Source organism: Elephantulus edwardii, unplaced genomic scaffold, assembly GCF_000299155.1.
Source record: "Elephantulus edwardii isolate Elephantulus edwardi_28Jun2011 unplaced genomic scaffold, EleEdw1.0 scaffold00205, whole genome shotgun sequence".
In the NCBI taxonomy this organism is placed as follows: Eukaryota; Metazoa; Chordata; class Mammalia; order Macroscelidea; family Macroscelididae; genus Elephantulus; species Elephantulus edwardii.
This window is the reverse complement of record NW_006399955.1, coordinates 5,591,663-5,613,705: the sequence shown is the minus strand read 5'-3', so window position 1 is coordinate 5,613,705 and position 22,043 is coordinate 5,591,663. Positions and strand designations below refer to the sequence as shown.

The following is a 22,043-nucleotide window of genomic DNA, read 5'->3' as shown; positions in this document are numbered from 1 at the left end:
TGGTAATGACAGAGTGTCTTCAAAATACAGTATGTTTTGAATAAACAAAGTAGCCCACTTCAAGAAAACCATGAAGTGCTAAGGTTTTGATGTAAGATAGATTATGCTTGCTCTTGATTTATATGGAATAAATTAGTTTCTATTGATGACTACTGTGAAGGATGTAATTGCGATGTTTATGGTGAATAGATGTTTCAATTTCCCATCCTTTTTAGAAATTAATGTTATTGTTTAAAATGACTCATGACTACGGTTTGTGAGTTCTCTAATTTTGGCAGACTTCTTTCTTTGATTATTATTTGTTTGTAATTCACACTTGAAAATGCATGTGGATACAATAGTGGCAAGTGTTTTAAAAGTGGAATGTTGTTGGTGAATTCCCAATGGTAAGTTATAATCAGGATAATTGCTTTGGAAATATATGTGTTACTGTGAAAAGACTTGGACTACAATTTTAAGTAAATCATGAGACAAAATGAGGTTTTGAAAGAAAACAAGACTGTAATTTGTGAGACTGGCAGGGGCTCTTTGTTTAGGAGGTGAAGGCCACCATCACTGATGTAGAGCAGAGTTCAAACTTGGGTGAAGTAGTTCTTGGCTTGAAGAAGGAGTGCATTTAGCTTAGTGATAAGAGTTGCACTGCCAGTCCAAAGACATGCAGTTCAAATCCATCAGCTGCTCTACAGGAGAAATATGAACAATCTCCTTCTTTTGATTTACTACCTCTGAAAACCTACCAAAGGGTTAGCTATGAGTTAGTTCTGACTTAACAGTATATAACAGCAATTACATTATAGAAGCTTTAATGAGTCTTCTTCCCCCCTCCAATTTGTAATATATTAACTTTTTTAAAAAATATAGGCCATTTAATAAATATTAGTGGAATCCTATCTTTGAAGGTGGATATCACCAAGGAGCAGAGCACATATAACATATTTAACTATTGGTTGAACCTGCCTCGCACACAGCAGGGACCTTTGGAATGAAGGATTAAATAAAAGCTCTTAAGGGGAAACCTGGGAAGTGCTCAAATTGGTGGGGTTGTTCTTTTTGATTAGGTGCCATTAAGACAACTCTGACTCACAGAGGGACACTGGACAACAGATCAGATCTTTGCCCTATTCTGGATCTTCCTCTTATAATTTATGTCAGCTCAAGTCCATTGTGGTAGTTATTGTGTTCATCTTGTTGTAGGGAGAAAACCAGAGTCTGACTCATTCCCATATGGAGAAGAGATAGAGAGGTTTGCTAGTAATGCCTTTGGAAATCTGTTTCATTGTGTGAAAGTTAATGACTAACTACTTCTGTAGAATTTCCACTGATGATTTCCATAGGCAAATGAACCTTAAGAAAAAAGAGGGCTATAGTTAAACTTGAAGTGGGAAATTATGTGCAATAGAGTGGAACAAATTTATAGGACCAATTGCTTATTGTTTCATCTTTCAAATCTAAGAAAGACTGATGTTTCTAGGAGTATGGCATTTTTAAGCTGACATTCTGTGTAATGAAATAGAAAAAGTTCAGTGGTGAGTACTATTTTTTGCTTTACTAAGAATTGTCTTTTAAAAAATATTAATGGGATAAAATTTTACATAAAGGATAACTTTTTCATTGAAAAATTAGTACATATTTTGGATGAAAGTTTATAGAACAAAGTTCCTTTCTATTTAAAAATACAACATAATTTTGCTGCATGAAATTGATTGCAGGCCTCAGCTGTCAACCCAGTTTCTCCCTGTGTTTCCCTTTTTTACTCCTTTTTACTTTCTGAAAGGTTTCATCTATTTTCTTTCTCAAGATTTATAGAGTCTTCCTCAATTTTAAATGTGCAACATTTATTTAACTGTGACATAGCTTGAGTTGACAGGAGCAAAATTTCCCCTGGTCATATAAGTTGTTTCTTTGCCAGATCTCCATTCATTCCCGCTTCATAGGATGGAGATAAAAATGTATGGAAACACCATCATTAGTAAAAACAATCCCTTTTTAAAAAAATATCATCTTATTCTATCATGTAAATACAGATAATCAGGAAATATCATTAAATTAAAATATGGAAAATACTTTTGAATCACAGATGGCAATTAGTTTGCTCTATTGAGATAAAAACTAGGGAGCTCTGGTGGTTTAGTGGTAAGGGATTATGCGGCCAATGCAAAGGTATAATTTTCAACTCCACCAGCTGCTCCTCGGGACAAGGCTCAGTTTCCTTGCGTGTGATTTATTACCTCAGAAAACCCCTTAGAGGTCAGCTATGGTCAGTTCCAACTCAACAATACACGCCAACAACAATAAATCCAGAAATAAAGAATAAAGGAAATTAGATGGGATTAGAATTCAAAACAATATTTTCTTGAAAGTGATAGTTGTAAATATTGTGGTATATTATAAAGAAAGACCTGACATTTTTTAAGAGTACTTAACTACAGGAATAGATTTTCAGTGTTAAAATAATACGCCTGTGTACAATCATTTTATAATTAAAGGACCTCTGAAAGGACGTAGGCTGTAAAAAGCGTTGTAGTTATGGGTCAGAAAATTCACAAGGAAGAAGAATCTCCATCATAGCAACAGCAGCAAAACAGACAGTCCCTGTGAGGTCAGACATGCTCCCACATCTATCAGTTCAAGTACCGATCTTCCTTCCTCCTGTCTTACTACTTTACTAGTAAGTTCACTAATTTGTAGCAACGGCCTCACAGAACGTCCAGATGATGCTCACAATTATGATACTTATTGGGGAAACACCAGGTTACCATTCAGGTTGGAGATACTCTAAATATAATTATTAAGTCCGATAGCCGTTTCTCAGTCATGTTTTCAGGCAAGTATTTCTGTCTGTTGGACTCAGAATCTTGACCTCAGCCTTGCTTGGGAAAATACTACAAAACTACTCTGTTCTGCTAGTAAGCGTAGGTCCAAAGATACTTCACTCCAGCTTTGTGGGTAAACAAACACATCTCAGATGTTTAACATCTGTCTCTTGTTCTATGATTACCATGCTGCCTCATTGCTGCTATCTGGACTGCTGTGTGAGCTTTTATGGCTTGATCTCATTATTTCTTGGTCTTACTCTGTCTTGCACAAACACTTTGGACCAACACTCTGTTTCTTCTTTCTTGGTAGTAGGGAGATTTTATACCTTGTGGGATGGCAAAACTGGCTAATCTCTATGTTAATGATTTACACATTTTATTTGCATACATTTACTCTAGTGGTATGATGGATAAGGAGTTATGTTTCCAACCCAAAGTCAGGCAATTTGAATCCACCAACTTCTGAGAAAGAAAGATGGACAGTCTGCTCTGGTGTGGTTTACTATCTCAGAAAACCCACTGGAAAGTCAGATATTAATTAGTTATGACTCTATGGCAATAACTTTTGACCCAAAAGGTACTCTAATTATGCTTATTAGCATTGTATAAAATCGTCTCGGTTGGTCACAAGCATCTAACACTTGCCATAGCTAGAAAATTCCTTATTGTTAAATCTCCTCCAGAACACAGGCAATAGACTTTTTTTCTCTAGTTTCATTATTTCAAAATGGCTCAGCAAAGCTTATGAAACACTAAGTGGCTTCTTGTTGTCTTTGTTGTTTTGTGCCCTCGAGTCATTTGTGACTCATAGCGACCCTATGTACAACAGCCCTAAACCCTGCTCTATCTTGTGCCAATCACACTGCCTCTGACACACCCATCCCAATTACCCCAGTCACTCATAGAGGGTCTTCCCCTCCTGCGCTGTCCCTCCACTCTACCCAGCATGATGTCCCTCTCCAAAGACCTGTCTCTCCTTACAACATGTCCAAAGTATGTCAGACGAAGCCCTAGAATCCTTGCTTCCAAGGAGTAGCCTGGTTTAACCCCCTCTAGAATGAATCTGTTTGTTTTCTTGGCAGTCCGTGGTACATTCAATACTCTTCTCCAGGACCACAGCTCAAAGGCATCAATTCTCCTTCTATCCTCCCTAGTCATTGTCCAACTCTCTGATGCATAACAAGTGATTGCAAAAACCATGGCCTATATCAGGCAGACCTTAGTCTCCAGAGAGACACCGTTGCTTTTAATTTATGTTTAAGTCTGGTGGTTTTTCTTAGTAGTTTCTATCCTCTTATTCTCCACAAAGCAGCTCCCACTCTAAGTATCTCACAAGAAAGAGGTTGTTTCCTTTTGGGGGTGTTGCCCTGTCTGCCTGACCCCTCTGTCTCTCCCTCTGAAGATGGACCTGGCCCCAACATGCACGTTTTTGTGTTACAGGCATTAATGGACTCAGTTTTTTATTATTACTTGGGTCTTGGTGGTTTTTATACTAGCAAAACGTCTTATTTTAATTTGTGGGGTTATTTTTTGGGGGGTAGGCATGAACTTGCTGATTCTGTAGCAAAACCTGGGTGGGAGTTGGGGGTGGGGTTAATTTACTTTGTTGTAAGGATTTGATACTTAGCTATAGCAATTTCTAAGAAATCCACTTGGATCCTTGTTTGATATTTCGAAGTTTATGTTAAAAAATCATTTTTACATTTTATTGTTAATGAGTCATTGTGCTTGACTGTAACAAAAAAAGAAAAATTTTTTTGGTTATTTTATCTGAATAACTTGTCCCAGGTAAAATGTAAGGAGAGGTTGTGAATATAATGTTTCATAGCATGTCTGAACCTAATGCATAAGTGACAGGGTTTATAATTAACTCCTAAAAGGAGTTGACTTGATGGCAATGAGTATGGTGAATGATCCATTAGGACCATATATTAAAATAAAGATCCAAGTCCGGTAACAAAATCCATGACAATTCATAATGTAATCTTCAAAATTAAGGGCACACACACATCTTCTCCTTTTTTCTTTTTGCCTTTATGTAAAGAATCTTATTGTTTTGTTAGGCTCATGGATGTCTTAGTAAAAAATTGTTAATGAATAGAGAGGGAACATGCATCTGGAGAAGACAAATATAAGACATTGTGATTTGAAGCCCCAGCTTTTCTATTAGCATCTGAAATCTTAATCACTGTTATTTCTATTCAATTTAGCATACATTATATCAAACTTGATTTTTTAATGACACTAATTATATCTCTTTTAGGTCACTAAATTGATTCTGGAAATGTCTCTTGACCTTTGGTAAGTACATTTATTTAGCTGCATGGAAAATATTGCAAATAATCTACAGATTTATTTTGATTACCAAATATTTTTGTTGTTAGAAGCCGTCGAGTTGAGTACTACTCATACTGAGCCTATAAACAAAAGATCTGAACCTTGTTCTATCTTGTGCCATCCTCACACTTCCTGACACACAAGAGCCATTACATCTGTCACTGTGTCAATCCACCTGGTAGAGTGTCTTTCTTTCCTTTGCTGACCCTCCACCTTTCTCAGCATCATGTCCTTTCCCAAGGGATAGCCCCTCCTAGCAACATGTCCAAAGTATGTGAGGTGAAGCCTCATTATTATTAACTCCAAAGAGACCCTGTGAACAACAGACCTGAAATATGGCCTATCTTGTGGCATCCTCATTTTCTTCGTCGTGCTTGAGCTCACTGCAGCAGACACTATGTCAGTACATCTGGTTAAAGTTCTTCCTCTCTTTCATCAATGTTGATCACAGGGTCTCTATGAGTTGTACTCAACTCAGTGGCACCTAACAATAACAACAACAACAAAAATTTTTGAAAACCTCCTTTTGGCAGGTGGTTAACTGTAACATCTCACACATTATTTTCAAACTGGAACTGACGCATAGATGACCCACAGAAGGTTTTCAGAGGCTATAACTACATCTTTCTTGAAGCAACTGGTGGATTTGAACTGGTAAAGAACTGCTAGGTGTCACCAAGTTGATGACTTATAGTGACTCTATGAATGACATTTCTGAATCCTGACCTATACTGAACTATCCTCACCATCTTTGATATGATTGAACCCATTCATATAGCTACTGTATCAATCTGTCATCTTGAAGAGCTTCCTTTTTTTCTCTGACCTTTTACCTTTCCCAGCATGATGCCTTTTTCCAAGGATTGGTTCCTCCTGACAACATGCCCAAAGTATATGATATGAAATTTCAATGCCTTTGCTTCTAAAGAGCGCAGTTCTCCAAAACAGACTGTTCTCAAAATATCTATCACAATGTGACTGTTGGTCCAGTAGTGTTTCTGTCTTCTTGATGTTAGTTATAGTGAAGATTATAGTGTTTGATCTGCTGCAGAAAATTTTTCATGAACCCTTCTTCAACAAGCAAGATTTGTTTTGTTTTGTTTTTGTTTTTAATTTTATTATTTTTGTGTGCGTATACCGTCAAATCAGATCTGACTGGTACAGGAGATTGCCCCTCCTTCCCCGGCAGAGCATCTGGTGGATTCGATCCGTGCACCTCTGGGATTGTAGTTGCAGCTTCTTGCCACTAGGCCACCAGAGCTCCCCTTCAACAAGCAAGATTGTATAAGGTGTCAGTATATATGTTTGTTGTTAGGTGAAATAATTGACAATTTTAGTCTTTTTCCCCATCTATTATAATGCTGCCTTTCAGCTCAGTTATGAGAATTTTTGTCTTCCTGATGTTGGAATGTAATCCATATTGAAGATTATAGTCTTTGATCTTTTGCATCAAATATTTTAAGTCCTATGAATGTGGTGGAGTTGTTGTTAGGTGCCCTCAAGTTGAGTATGATGTATAGCAACCCTGTGAATAAAAATCTTGACACCTATCCTATCTGCTGCCATCCTCATCATTTCCGATACACTTGAACCCTTTGCTATAGTAACTATACCAATTCATCTAGTTGGGGATCTTCGTCTTTTCTGACTCTCTACCTTTTCAAGCATGGTCTTCCTTTCCAGGAGATACCTTCTCTTAGCAACATCTCTTAAGTATGAGAGATGAAGCTTCATCATCTTTGCCTCCAAGGAGAACTCTGATTGTGCTTTTCCAAAAATATATCTATTTGTTCTTTTGTTCATGAATAGGATATTTAGAACTCTTCTCCAGTGTCACAACTCAAAGGCATCAATTCTTCTATCATCCTTATTTGGTGTCCAGCCCTCCAAGCACAGCAAATGAAGAGAGACAAAAAAGCATAGGATATGAAAGGACCACAATCTGACATGAATCAGACTGACATAATTTCTCTTAAGTATTTTTAGGAGCTCCCTGACAGCAGTTACCCAATGTGATGAGTCTCCTGATCTCCTGACTGCTGGTACCAAGGGAATTGTTTTTTGATCCAAGCATTTCTTTCTCCATCTATCATGATGTTACCTATTGGCCCAGTGGTGAGGACTTTTGTTTTCACGATGTTGAGCTGTAACCCATACTAAAGGTTGTAGTCTTTGATCTTCGGCAGAAAGCATTTAAAGTCTTCCTAATTTTCAGCTAGCAAGATTCTGTCATTTGCATAACATAAGTTGTTTATAAGTCTACCTTTGATTTCGATACTCATTATTCCCCATAGGGTACAGTTTCATACATTATATTTTGCGCAGCATATGAAATGAGCAAGTATAGAAAAATAGTACATCTTTGATGCACATTCTTCCTGATTTTAAAACATGCTGTGTTGCCATGCCCCATTTGGACAACTTCTTGGTTTAGGCATAGATAGATTCTGTCTGAGCACAATTAAAAGTCCTGCGATTCCCATTCTTCTCAATATTAGTCATAGTTTGTTATGATCCATACCACCAAATCCCTGTGCATTAACAGAGTGTTATGATGAAATATACAAAGAGCTGAATTCAGAAAGTCAAAAGGGATGAATTTGCTTGGCATTTCTTAAACTGAAGGTACTGAAGAACAAGTTCAAGCCCCAAGTTACAATACTTAAAGATGCTGTAGGTGGAATATTGAATGACCTAGGAAGCATCAAAAGAAAATGGAAAGAGTATACAGAGTCAGTGTACCAAAAAGAATTGAGTGATACAGAAGAATTTCATGAAACAACATATGAGCAAGAACCTATGGTGCAGAAAGAGGAAGTTTAAGCAGCTCTGAAAGAAATGACAGAAAATAGGCCCCAGGAATTGATGGAATACCAGTTGATATATTTCAGCCAATGGATGGTGCCACAAGCTCACCAGTTTGTGCCAAAAAATCTGAAGGACAACAGTCTGGCCATTGACTGGATGTATATTTATTCTCAGTCCAAAAAAAAAAAAGTGATCCAACAGAATGTGGAAATTATAGAACACTATCACCAATATCACATGCAAGAAAAATCCTTTTGAAGATTATCCAGAAGCAACTGCAACAGTACATTGATAGAAAACTACCAGAAATACAAGGTAGGTTTAGAAGACGCTGTGGCATTCCGGACATCATAGCCAATGTTAAATGGATCTTGGTTGAAAGCAGAGAATACTAAAGGACTGTCTATATTTCACTGACTATTCAAAAGCATTTGACTGTGTGGATCACAATACATTGTGGTTTAACATTAAGAAGAATGGGAATCACAGAATATCTGATTGTGCTCATGTGTAACCTATTCCTGGATGAAGAAAACAGTTGTGAGAACAAAGCAAGGAAACACTGCATGGTTTAAAATCAAGAAAGGATTGTGTCAGGAACACTTTTGTTTGCATACCTTTTCAGTCGGTTTTCTGAACAGATCATTTGGGAGGCTGGACTTTATGAGGGGAAATATAGCACTAAGATTGGAGGAAAACTCAGCAATAACTTTGGTTATGCAGATGACACGACCCTGCTTGCACAAACTGAGGAAGTCTTGAAACATTTGCTGCTGAAAGTCAAGGACTGCAGTCTTTAATATAGATTGACACTCAACATTATGAAGACAAAGATTCTCACAACTGGGCCATGATAGATGGTAAAGAGATTGAATTTGTTAACAGATTCAGCTTGCTTGGTTCCACAATCAACACTCTTAGAATCGGCAGCCAGGAAATCAAAAGACAAATTGTATTAGAAAAATCTGTTGTCAGAGACCTGTTCAAAATGGTAAAGAACAATGATATCAGTCTATAGACTAAGGTCTTTTCAATTACTTGCTATGCACCAGAGAGCTGGATAATGAATGTTGTTGTTGTTGTTATGTGCCATTGAGTCGCTTGTGACTCATAGCGACCCTATGTACAACAGCCCTAAACTCTGCTCTCTCCTGTGCCAATCGCACTGTCTCTGACACTCCCATCCCGATTATCCCAGTCACTGAATCAATCCACCTCATAGAGGGCCTTGCCCTCCTGCACTGTCCCTCCATCCTCCCAAGCATGATGTTCTTCTCCAAGGACCAGTCTCTCCTCACAATATGTCCAGGTATGTTAGATGGAGCCTCACAATCCTTGCCTCCAAGGAGCCACCCAGTTTAACCCTTTCCAAGACGAATCGGTTTGTTTTCCTAGCAGTCCATGGTATTCTCAATACTCTTCTCCAGCACCACAGCTCAAAGGCATCAATTCTCCTTCTATCCTCCTTGGTCATTGTCCAACTCTCTGATGCATAACAAGTGATTGTGAAGACCATGGCCTGTATGAAAAGCATCTCATCTTCTCAGGATAATGAATAAGGATCACAAAAGAAGAATCAATGCCTTAGCTGTGTTGTTGGAAAATAATACTGAACATAGAATGAACTTCCAAGGCAACCGTTTTGTTCTAGAGAAGGTGAAACCTGTTTGTTCCTTAGAGGCAAGGATTTTGACTGACATACTTTGTGCATGTTGCCAGGAAGGATCGTCCTTCAAGAAGGAAATCATGTTTAGAGAGAAGAAGGGACAGCACAAGAAAAGAAGACCTAAAAGAAGGATTGACAAAGTAATGAGAATAATAGGGATAGGTGTATCAGAAACAGTGAAATTGGTTCTAGATAGGGCAGAGTTTAGACCTATGAGCTGCAAGCAATTCGATGGAACACAACAATAACAACAATCAATAAAACATAAATAGACATTGTTTTTTTTACACTTTAAAAAATTATTTTATTAATTTTAATGTACATTTACAGAGATTTTGAATTTCCATTCATACTTTGTTGCACTATTTTCTCTATCCCCCCAGTTCATTCCTCTCTTTTTTTCCTTAAAAGTCTGTTTTAATTGTCCCATTACCACAGTGCTTGTCAAAACCAATTCTGATTAATCTCCTTTGTCAGTGTGTCCTTTGCCATTCCCTATCACTCCTCCCTAAGAGAGACTTCACCCTGATTCATAAGGAAAAGGGGACAGTGTATTCTCTTAGCTACTTCCTGCTGAAAAGGGATGCTGTAGGTTTCAGGGTGAAGATCTTCTTTCACTACTCTAAAGGGCCCCTTTGGCAATAGGAAGCACATAGACTATTGTGGAGATTGATTTTGGAATTTAAATGCACTAATATCAATTGTGTTTAGCCATACATATCCATATCCTTGAAGATGTATCATGGAAGTGTTGCAGCCTAGAAGACACAAATATAACTAACAAATTTAAGTACATGAGTCAAAAATTAAAAGCAATAATATTCCAAGTAGAGGTTCTAACAGTGGCACAAATCAAGTTTCAGAGGGAAGGTAGTTCTTAAAATAAAAGGCTTATTGACTAGCAATTTGATAAATAGACATTATTGTGGTATTATCTGCTTCAGATATCTGACATCAGCAATACTGTCTCTGGTATTCTGATCTCATCTGGACTTCAATTGAACTGGCAGTTCCCTCTCAATATTCAGTTCTAGATATTTTTGGATGATCTTCAGCAATATTGTTTGTTGCTTCTGTTGTTCTTGTGTACTGTCGAGTCAAAACTGACCCATAGATAACTGCAGTGGGTTTTCAGAAGCAATTAATCATACGAGAGGAGATTGTCCATCCTTTTCCTGCAGAGTATCTGGAGGATTTGAACTGCATTCCTTCAGGATAGCAGACAGATTCTTACCATTAGGCCACCAGAGGTTGGATTTGTTATTAATAATTGGATCACCTTTCTTAGGAATGGAAACAAATATGGAGCTCTTCCAGTCAGCATAGACTGATGAGCATGCCTGTGGTTGCATTCGTTAGTTGCAATGTGTTAGCTGGTATCCCATCAATTCCTGGGGCCTTAGTTTTTGCCAATGACTTCAATGCAGATTGAATCTCTTCCTTTATTACCATTGACTCTTGTTCATATGGTACTTCAAATGTTTCATTTGGTACAGTGACTGTATTCTCTCCATCTTCTTTTGATTCTTCCTGAATCATTCAGGATTTTTCTGAGAGTATCTCATGGTATTGCAGCTTGAGGCTTGAATTTACTTTTCAGTTCTTTCAGCTTGAGAAATGCCGAACAAAGTCTTCCCTCTTTATCCTTTGGCTCCAGCTCTTTGTGCATTTCATTATTAATAGTTTGCTTTGACTCAAGTTACCTTTACAATCCCTGTTTATCTCTTTGACCTCGTCATTTCTTCTCTTTGTTTTGGCTTCTCCATGCTCTCACACAATTCTCATAGTCTCTTCTGGCATCAGTTTTGGTCTTCATTTTCTGTCTTTGTAATGACTTGCTGCTCTTTATAGATTATATCTATTATGCCATCCTGTAACTCATCTGATCTGCAGCCATTAGTTTTCAATACCTCATATTGTTTTGGAGATTGTTTTGTAATTAAGGTAGCATAGATTCAAGGTTGTATTTTAGTTCTGGTGGACTTGTTTTTATTTTCTTCAGCTTTGCCCTCCTATAGTCTTGTCAATAGTCCAGTCTCATGAACCAGGCTCCTGAGAGGGAGAAATCCCTCTGCTTCTGTGTCAGTAAGTCATAATGAGTCACAGTTGACTTGGTGCTACCTACTAACAAACAATATAAATGTACATAAATAATGTATAACTTTAGGTTTAATGGCTTGTTCTTTTAGAAAGTATCTCATACACCTTATATTCTGAAATGGTACTTTGCAACATTATTCTAGAGCTGTAACTCTGGCTCTTCTTTAGATCTTTTCTTAGGAAATGGCTTGAGAGAACAGGAAAACATATATTAGTGTAGCTATTGGGAACGTCAGGGAAGTGGGTTGATGTAAATCAAGGGTCTTGGCATTGACTCATAACTTTAATTCTTTTCTTCACTAGCTCATCCCCGGACCTTCGATTTAGCATGACTCTGTGCAGGCAGGAGAAAATTTTCACAAAACAGAGACAAGAAAAAGTAAAAGAGAATATGAAGAAATTTTTAGGTCCAGAGAATTGCAAAGGCTTGCAATCCACTCGTGATGTAAGTTGGAACTTATTCCCCCCCCCATTTGCTTTACCCACCACTTCATCTACCCCTCAACTTTTTAATTAAACATAATTATAATTTAACAATTCTTTTCTTTGTACACTCTAAAAATACCATCCAGATATAGCAATATTGATGTCAAGCATAAATTCTTCGGTTCTTTAGGGTAACATAAGGTAAGTGATTTATAAAAAGAAAGACTTTGAGACGGGATATCCTTAATTCTGTCCACAAATTGTAATACTTATCACATACCATTTAAAAAAACAACAACTATATTGTTTATATTACCATTGTTATTAGCCACAATTAAATCAATCAATTTCATAGTGACCTCATGTGTTACAGAGTAGAACAGCCTCAAAATGATTTTTTGAACTGTTAACACAAGTAGTCATAGTGGTGTAACTATAAAATATAGGACTACTAAACTATGACTTATGAAGATTGCAGTGGAGCATAGAGAAGACATAGCACAAGGAAGAATTCAAGATGCTAATGAGCTGAACAGAAGATTCCAAAAGACAGCTCGGAATGACAAAGCAAAATATTACAATGAAATGTGCGAGGAGCTAGAGTCGGAAAATCAAAAGGGCCGAACTCGTTGGTTAACACTCATACTTCACAGCCATAGTTACATTACTTTTTTATTTAAAAGTTGAGTGAGAGAGAAAAACTGATGCAGTAAAATCAGTGATATGTTAGGTTCTGAAGAAAAAGTTATGAAGGAGGGATGTAAGACTTCTGAAAGTTTCTTATTGTCTTTCTAGGGTAGAGATTACTAGAAAGACTTAATAAATTTAGGGGGCAGCAGTGAATTTATGCCTTGTTTCTTATCTGTTAGAAATATCGCAAATGGATAATTATAACAAATAGACATTTACTTTCTTTCAGTTTAGGATGCTGAAAGTTCAAATTCAGAAGGATACCGCCAATGGAGGGTTTTCACTTTGTGTCAGTTCTTGCTTGTCTCTGGGAAGTGCTTCTTTGAGATTTTGCTCCTGGGAGGTCTTTGTGTAGTTTGTCATTTCTCTTTTTCTCTCTCTGCTTTTGCTCTTATGTTAAACTCTTTTTGTTGTTGTTGCTGTTATGTGCCATTGAGTTACTTGTGACTCATAGCGACCCTATGTACAACAACTCTAAACTCTGCTCTGTCCTGTGCCAGTCTCACAGTCTCCGACACACTCATCCCGATTGCCCCAGACACGAAATCTATCCATCTCCCAGATGGATAGATTAGTCCTCTCCAAGGACCGGTCCCTCCTTACAACATGACCAAAGTATGTCAGAGGAAGCCTCAGAATCCTTGCCTCCAAGGAGCAGCCCGGTTTAACCCTCTCCAGAATGAATCTGTTTTCTTACCAGTCCATGGCACCCTCAGCACTCTTTTCCAACACCAAAGCTAAAAAGCATCAATTCTCCTTTTATCCTCCCTGGCCATTGTCCAGCGCTTTGATGCATAACAAGTGATTGCAAAGACCATGGCCTGTACCAGACACACCTTAGTCTCCAGAGACACACTGTTGCTCTTGAGTACTTTAGAGAGGTCTCTAACAGCAGACTTTCCCCTGGCAATATGTCTTCTAATTTCCTGACTGCTGGTGCCAAGAGTGTTGATTGTGGAGCCAAGTAGACTAAAGCTGTGAACAATCTCATTCTCTTCACCATCCATACTGATGCTGCCAATTGGTCCAGTGGTGAGAATCTTTGTCTTGACATTGAGCCTCAGTCCATACTGAAGGCTGCAGTCCTTGACCCTCTGCAGCAAGCGCTTCAGGTCCTCCTCAGTTTCAGCAAGCAGGGTTGTGTCATCTGCATAACACAGATTGTTTATATATCTTCCACCAATCCTGATGCCACATTTCTCCTCATAGAGCCTAGCCTCCCAGATGATCTGTTCTGCATACAGGTTGAAAAGGTATAGAGACAGGACACGTCCCTGGCGTATGCCTTTCCCAATTTTGAACCATGCAGTGTTTCCTTGCTCTGTTCTGACGACTGCCTCTTGGTTCAAGTATAAGTTTCACATTAGCACGATCAAGTGTTCTGGGATTCCTATTCTTCTCAGAGTCAGCCATAGTTTGTTATGGTCCACACAGTCAAACACCTTTGCATAGTCAACGAAGCACAGATAGACATTCCTCTGGTACTACCTGCTTTCAGCCAATATCCATCTAACATTAGCTACAATATCCCTAGTACCACGAACCCGTCTTAACCCCACCCGGACTTCTGGCAATTCTCTGCTGATGTGCTGCTCCAATCGTTTTTGGATAATCCAGCAAAATCTTGCTTGCATGTGCAATCAATGACACTGTTCTGTAGTTTCCACACTCAGTTGGGTCACCTTTCTTTGGAATGGGAACAAATATAGATCTCTTCCAGTCAGTTGACCAAGTTGTTGTTCTCCAGATTTCTTGGCACACAACTTGTTGAGCACGTCCCAGGCAGCTTCGGTTAGCTGAAATATGTCAATTGGTATACCGTCTATTCCTGGGGCCTTATTTTTTTGCTATTTCTTTCAAAGCAGCTTTAACTTCTTCCTTCATCACCATAGGCTCTTGCTCATATGTTGTTTCATTAAATTCTTCTTTGTCTGCTAATTACTTTCAATACAATGACTCAGTATATTCTTTCCATCTTCTTTTGATACCTCCTGGATCATTTAATATTCTGCCTAAAGCATCCTTGATTATAGCAACTTGAGGTTTGGATTTGTTCTTCAGTTCCTTGAGCTTAAGAAATGCTGAGCGAGTTCGGCCCTTTTGGTTTTCTGACTCCAACTCCTTGCACATTTCATTGTACTATTTTGCTTTGTCATTCCGTGCTGCCTTTTGAAAATCTTCTGTTAAGCTCTTTAGTATCTTGAGTTCTTCCTTGTGCTTTGGTTTCTCTGCGCTCCAGTGCAATATTCAGAGTTTCTTCTGACATCCATTTTTGTCTTTTCTTCCTCTTCTGTCTTTGTAATGAACATTTGCACTGTTCTTGGATTATACCCTTGATATCCTCCCACGACTCATCTGGTCTTCATTCTTTCGTGATCAAGGCCTCAAACCTGTTCTTGAGATGGTTCTGAAATTCAGGTGGGATAGACTCAAAATTATATTTTGGTTCTCGTGGATTTGGTTTCATTTTCCCCAGCTTCAGCTTGAACTTGCATATGAGTATTTGGTGGTCTGTTCCACAATCAGCTCCGGGCCTCGTTTTCACACCTGATATTGAGCTTCTCCAGCAGTTCCTTCCGCAGATGTAATCTATCTGATTCCTGTCATACCATCAGGTGAAATCCATGTGAAAAAAAATGGCTCAAGATATACCTTATAATAATCCTATCTAATTGTTGTTGTTGTTAGATGCCTTTGAGTTGAGTACAACTCATAACATCCCTATGAACAACACATCTGAACTTTGTCCTATCCTGTGTCATCCTCACAATCCCTGACACACTTGAGCCTATTTCATGTCCTTAAAGACCTTCTTCTCTTTCACTGATTCTCCATGCTTCCCATGATGTCCCTTCCCAGGGAATAGTCTTTCCTAGCAACATGCCCACAGTATGTGAGATGAAGCGTCATTATTTTTGCCTCCAGAGAGTGCTCTGGTATCACTTTTTTTCAAGACATATTTGTTCTTTTGGCAGTCCATGGAACAGTCAGTATTATTCTCCAACAGCATGACTCAAAAGCATCAATTATTCTGTCATCTTTATTCATTGTCCAGCTCCCAGAAACATAGCAAGTGATTGAAAAGACCATAGCCTTAATTGAGCACACCTTAGTTTTCAAATTAGCCTCATTACTCCTCTGAACTTTAGAAAGATCTCTAACAATGGACTTGCCCAATGCACTATATTTACTTATGAATTTTCTTACTGCTGGTACCCAGATTGCAAATTCAAATAAGACTAAATCAATAACAATTTCAAACTTTTCTCCATTTATCACAATGTCATTTATTTATTGATCCACTGGTAAAGATTATTTTCTTCTTTGTATTTAGATACAATCACTATTGAAAGCTATAGTTGTTGATCTTCTGCAGCAAAAGTTTCAAGTTCTCCTTTTTAGCAAGCACAATTGTGTCATCTGCATAATACAAGTTGTTGATGAATCTTCCTCTGATACTGATGCCATCTTCTTCTTCATAGAGTCCAGCTTCTGGAATGATTTGCTCAGAATACAAATTGAATAGGTATAGAGAAAGGATACAACCCTGGAGTATATATTTCTTTGCTTTTAAACTACACAAGTGTTTCTTTGCTTTGTTTGGACAACAGCTTCTTGGTCTAGCTACAGTTTTTATATGACATAACTGGATGTTCTCAGATTCCTATTCTTCTCAATAGTAGCCATAATTTTTTATGATCCATACAGTCAAATATCTTTACATAGTCAATAAAACACAGACAGACATTCTTCTTCGGTTTTCTAAGTTCAACCAAGATTCATCTGATGTCAGCAGTGATAGCCCTTGGAGCCACAGTCTCTTCTAAGCCCCACTTAAACGTCTGACACATCTCTCCCAATATACTGGTTTAGAGTTTTTTTTCCTCCTAAATAATCTTTAGCAATATATTGCTTACCTGTAATACTAGGGGTATTATGTGATAATTTCCACCATTCTTGAGAAAGGGAAGAAACATGGATCTCTTCCAGTCTGTCAACCAAGCAGCTATCCTCCGGATTTCAAGCATAGACTGGTGAGCACGTCAAGAGCTGAATCTGTTATTTGAAACTTATCAATTGATATTTCATCAGTTCCTGGGACCTTATTTTTTGCCAGCACCTTCAGTATATTTTTAATTTCTTTTATTACCATTGGCTTTTGTTCATATGATGCTTTCTGAAAATTTTCGGTGTCAACCACTTTTTTTTTTGAGGGGGTATGGTGATTCTGTCTATCACTTTCATCTTCTTTTGATCATTCAAGATTTTAACCAAAACATTTCTCAGTACTGCAATTGGAGGCTTGGATTTATTTTTTCAGTTCTATCAACTCAATTCTGCCTGGTTAGCATAACAAATATACCCAATTGCCAAAAAGATGATAACAATAACTACAATCACTGAGTTTAGCATTTGTGACACATATTTGAGGAGCAGGGCAGTGTGATTCAATCTATAACACCTTGAGGATTGATTTTGCTAGAAAATAATACTTCTGTAAGTTTACAATCATCAGTCTTAGCTAAATGACTTGGTGTTTCTCTGCTTAGTTATTTTTGATCCTTAGCAATGATCTATTTCCTTCAGTTCCAGACGTTGGCATGTCTTCTGTTACTTTATCACTAAAGAGAAATTAAATCATCAGAAGAGAAATTGTTCATTTCTTGTCATCACATTTTCTATTTCATATGCTGTCTATCCTTTGCAACTTCTCTCTTATTTCAGTTGAGGAAATTATCCCCCACTCTTTTCTTACATTCCTATTTTATTCTAGATTCATAGCCCTATTCACTAGAAATCTCAGATACTTCATGACTACCAGTTACTATAGAATCTCTAGGCGCCTGGCTATCTCAGGCAAATCAGAGAAAATTGTGCTGTTCCACAGACTTTTCAATGGCTGTTGTTTCAGAAGTGTATCATTAGACCTTTTCTCCAAGGTACCTTTGGATGAACTCGCACCTCTAACCTATTAGTTGCAAGCTAAGGGTATTAACTGTTTGCATCACCCAGGGATTCTAATTTTTTTCTTTAAAAACTACAAAAGAGCAATTGTTCACTTCTCTCATTCTACCTTCCATGATATCAGTCTCCACATTTTTATGGGATATTTCCTACAAATATAGTAGCATGCTGTAAATTCTCGTATAAAAAAAAACCCCAAAACAATATTAACTTCTGATCAGCCTTTCTACTCATTAAAAAAAAAGCACTTTTTTCTGCACCAATCTATTCTTCACAGGCATCTGACTTTGTTAACTAGTACTAATTTAAAGAATGCAAAAGTTCTGGGCTTACCATACCTGACTTAGCTGTCAAAAATTCACAAATATTTCTCTCTGTAAGGGAAGATTCTCTATCATTAAATTAGTCTCTCTTCTGCTTTTTATCTTACTTGCTTGTTTTCCTTTATTAAAATTATACCAAAGTAGGGTTGGTCCTAATTCTAATTTCATAGAAGTAGTGTTTTCTTTTTAGAGGTACACACTTTGGAATAGAATCCCTCAGGGAAAGACAGACACCATGATTAAAGAGACAGATGTATTACAAGCAACAAAAGGACTGAAAGATTTCTGGAAGCTACAAGAAGAGGAGTAATGGAAGAGAAAGACACAAGGCTGAGATCTTGATTTGGTCTTCTGACCTTCAAAATTGTGAGAAAATAAGTAGTTGTCTTTTAAAGCCATTTACCTTGTGATATTCTCACATTCCATGTTCTAAACACTGCTGTCTGCTTACAACTCATGCCTTTTCAATCTATATACAGAATAGATTATTGGGCTGGGAGGAGAAATGTGGCATCAGGATTGGTGGAAGACTTATCAACAATTTGCATTATGCAGATGACACAACTTTGCTTGCTGAAACAGAAGAGGACCTGAAGCACTTGCTTTTAAAGGTCAAGGGCTACAGCCTTCAATATAGATTGAAGCTCAACATTAAGAAAACAGATTCTCACCACTGGGCCAATTGGCAGCGTCATACTGGATGGTGAATAAATTAAGATTGTTAACAGCCTTAGTTTGCTTGGCTCTATAATCAACACTCTTGGTACAAGCAGCCAGGAAATTTTAAAAATGTATTGCATTGGGAAAGTCTGCTGTCAGAGACCTCTCCAGACCTCTGAAGAGCAATGATGTCAGTCTGGAGACTAAGGTTTGCCTGATACATGCCATGGTCTTTGCAATCATTTGCTATGCATCAGAGAGATGGACAATGACTAGGGATGATAGAAGGACAATTGATGCCTTTGAGCTGTGGTGTCAGAGAAGAGTATTGAATATACTATGGACTGCTAAGAGAATGAACAGGTTTGTCTTGGAGAAGGTGAAATCAGGCTGCTTCTTGGAGGTAGCAGTTCTGTAGCCTTGTCTGATATACTTTGGACATGTTGCAAGGAGAGATCAGTCCTTGTACAGGGACATCATGTGTGGGACAGTGGAGGGACAGTGCAGGAGAAGAAGACCCTCAATGATGAGATGGATTGTTTCAGTGACTAGGGTAATGGGGGGTAGTGTGTCAAAGACGATAGGATTGGTACAGTGTAGCGCAGAGTTTAGGGCTGTTGTACAGAGGGTCGCTATGAGTCTCAGGTGACTCAACGGCACAACCAACCACCACCTTGTGATATGTTTTTTAAGGCACCTCTAAGAAGCAAAGACACTTATTTGCCAAGAGATCTGTGAGGGCAAAGATTTAGGCAGATGTTTCTCATTACCTTCATGAATTTTGTTAACTAAAGAGAGAAAAATCTGTGTATCAAAAAGGAAGATCACCAGGGTCAGGATTCTTAGGAATGTCCCTAGGTTGATGAGAACGTGTGGGTGAGAAGATGCTATTTTTTAACTGCATTAGAAATGTAGATGGACATATTGGTGCAGGTGTTCATTTGGTTTTTGTTCTTAGTTTCTTGTTTTCAAAAAGAAATTGAAGGTAGGGTATCAAGGATAGTGATATGATTTGGGAAAGGGAGGAGGGTAATGTTTGCACAACATGAGAACGTAATTAAAGTCAATAAGCTGTGCATGAAGAGATTATGAAAATGTTAAATATTTTGTCATGTATACATTTATCACAATTATTAAAAACTCAACAATTATAAGTTATAAAACTAGACAATTTTTTTTATGGAAAAGAGTATTAGGTTTAACTGGAAAATGGAATTTAGTTTATAATTTTTAGTTTATTGTTTATTACGCATACAGATAACAATATACTGATTTTTGGGTAGCAGACAGGAAGTGAGGTAATTTGACATCTCTCTGGGAAAGCCTTTAAAAATATTAAACACGTATGTTTGGAAGTCATTTCTAGGATTTCTTCTTCTTCTTGGAAGAAAAGTATATTCATGACCACCCATTCCCATAACAAAAATAATATTTTCCATTGGCTTAGAGGCTCTTCTTTGTCAGGTTCCCTTATACCTTGCCAAGAGCTTCACTTTTCATTTAGTCCTGGCCAACTGGCTTTGCCTAAGTGTGGAGGGGTAGGCAGTGTGTCAGCTGTGGAAAGAAAGAGACAGACTATACTTGTCTGAATTCAGAGACTGAGTCTCCAACAGACGGCTACTAAATGAGGGCTTCAGTGTTGAATCAAATGTTGAATGAGTTTAACATTTGTGGGAATTCGAGTCTATTGCTTAAACTCTGAGTATGGCTTATAAAATATAAAGTTTCTTAGTGGGTTAGAGGATGAATATGAAGGCTATTAAAACCTTCAATATAGGTGTAGGGGCACATAGAAGTTATACAGTAAAACAGTAAACCTGAAAAAAAAATCTCTGAGTCACTTCTGACTCATGATGCTTGTATGTGTCAGAGGGGAACTGTGCTCCATAGTTCTCAATGTCTGGTTTTTAAAGAAGTGTTTTTCTCCTTTTTGTCTTGGATGGTACTGATAATTTATGTGTTTGGTTGATAACCAAAAGGCCAGAAGTTTGAGTCTTTCCAGAGGTATCTCAGATAAAAGGCCTGGAGATGTTCTTCCATAAAATTGGTCCTTGAAAGCACCAAGGAGCACAGATCTATTGTGGCACATGAGGTGTCATCTTGAGTCAGAGTTTATTCAGTTTCAACTGGAGGTTTTGGTTGAAAATATTCCTTGGTCTTCCTGTTCTGTGACAAAACATTTCAGGGAAATAATTGTCACACTTGATAATACTTTAGTTTTCCTGCTGGAACAATAAGCTAGTCAAGTAGGTAAAGTTTATAATAATCCAAGCATTTAATCTCTTAAAAATAAAATATTTTTAAACTTATTCATTTTAAACATGTGAAGGGCGATCTTTCAAGAGAATGGAATTTCTTGCCTCATATGGGGTTTTCTCTTTCTACATCTTAAATTCCCCATCACAATCAATAGGCATTTCCCTGTGCTCCATGGGTTATTTGAAGTAACCTCTTCAAATCACCATTTTTCCTTCAACTTTGTTATTGTGGAAATCAAACATTATAACCTCTAGTGTCTCTAATATCTAATATAATCCTTCTATGAATGAGAGTTGAAGTATTTCCTATAAGCAAAATAATTACAAGATTTTAGATATGGGTGTTTAAAACATAGCTTAATTGTTATTTAATTGATATTTTATTTAACTGATATTTTAAACATGGCTTAATTGATATTTTAAACATAGCTTAATTGTACAATACCATTATATTTCTTTAAAAAATCCCTAGTGAAGCAGTGGTTAAGGCTTCAACTGGAAATCAAAATGATTGGCAGTTTGAAACCACCAGCCACTCTGTGGTTGAGAAAGGTGTGGTAGCCTGGTCCCATAAAGATTTGCAGCTTTAGAGATCCTATGGGACAGTTTGGCTCTTTGCCATAGGGTTGTATCAGGTTTTTAAATGACTTGATGGTGTAGAACCTTACTGCTAACTCAAAGCCTTTCTGCTAGTTGAAATTCACCAACAGTTCCTCAGAGATGAGCAGTCTTCTCTTGGGTGATTTATAACCCTGGAAAACCCTCTTGAACGTTAGGTATATTTAATCATGACTTGACAGTACTGAATTTGAGTTTGAAAGTTTTGTTGTTATTAGGGTACATCAAGTTGAGTAAAACCTGCAACGACCCTATGAACGACATATCTGAACCCTGTCTTATCCTGTGCCATTCTCACAATTTCTGACACACTTGAGCTCATTGCAGCACTGTGTCAGTCCATCTGGTTGAGATCGTCTTCTCTTTCACCAACTCT

At 37.7% G+C, this 22,043-nt stretch overlaps 1 protein-coding gene across 1 annotated transcript in view; it reads left to right on the top strand.

Moving 5' to 3' along the window:
• The window catches only part of LOC102855284 (cytosolic phospholipase A2-like), a 167,359-nt gene that overhangs the window by 47,328 nt on the left and 97,988 nt on the right, over nucleotides 1-22,043 (top strand). The window contains exons 5-6 of the mRNA XM_006897197.1: nucleotides 5,080-5,117; nucleotides 12,031-12,172. Coding sequence (XP_006897259.1) covers nucleotides 5,080-5,117; nucleotides 12,031-12,172 — 180 coding nt within the window. The remainder of the gene's footprint in view (nucleotides 1-5,079; nucleotides 5,118-12,030; nucleotides 12,173-22,043) is intronic.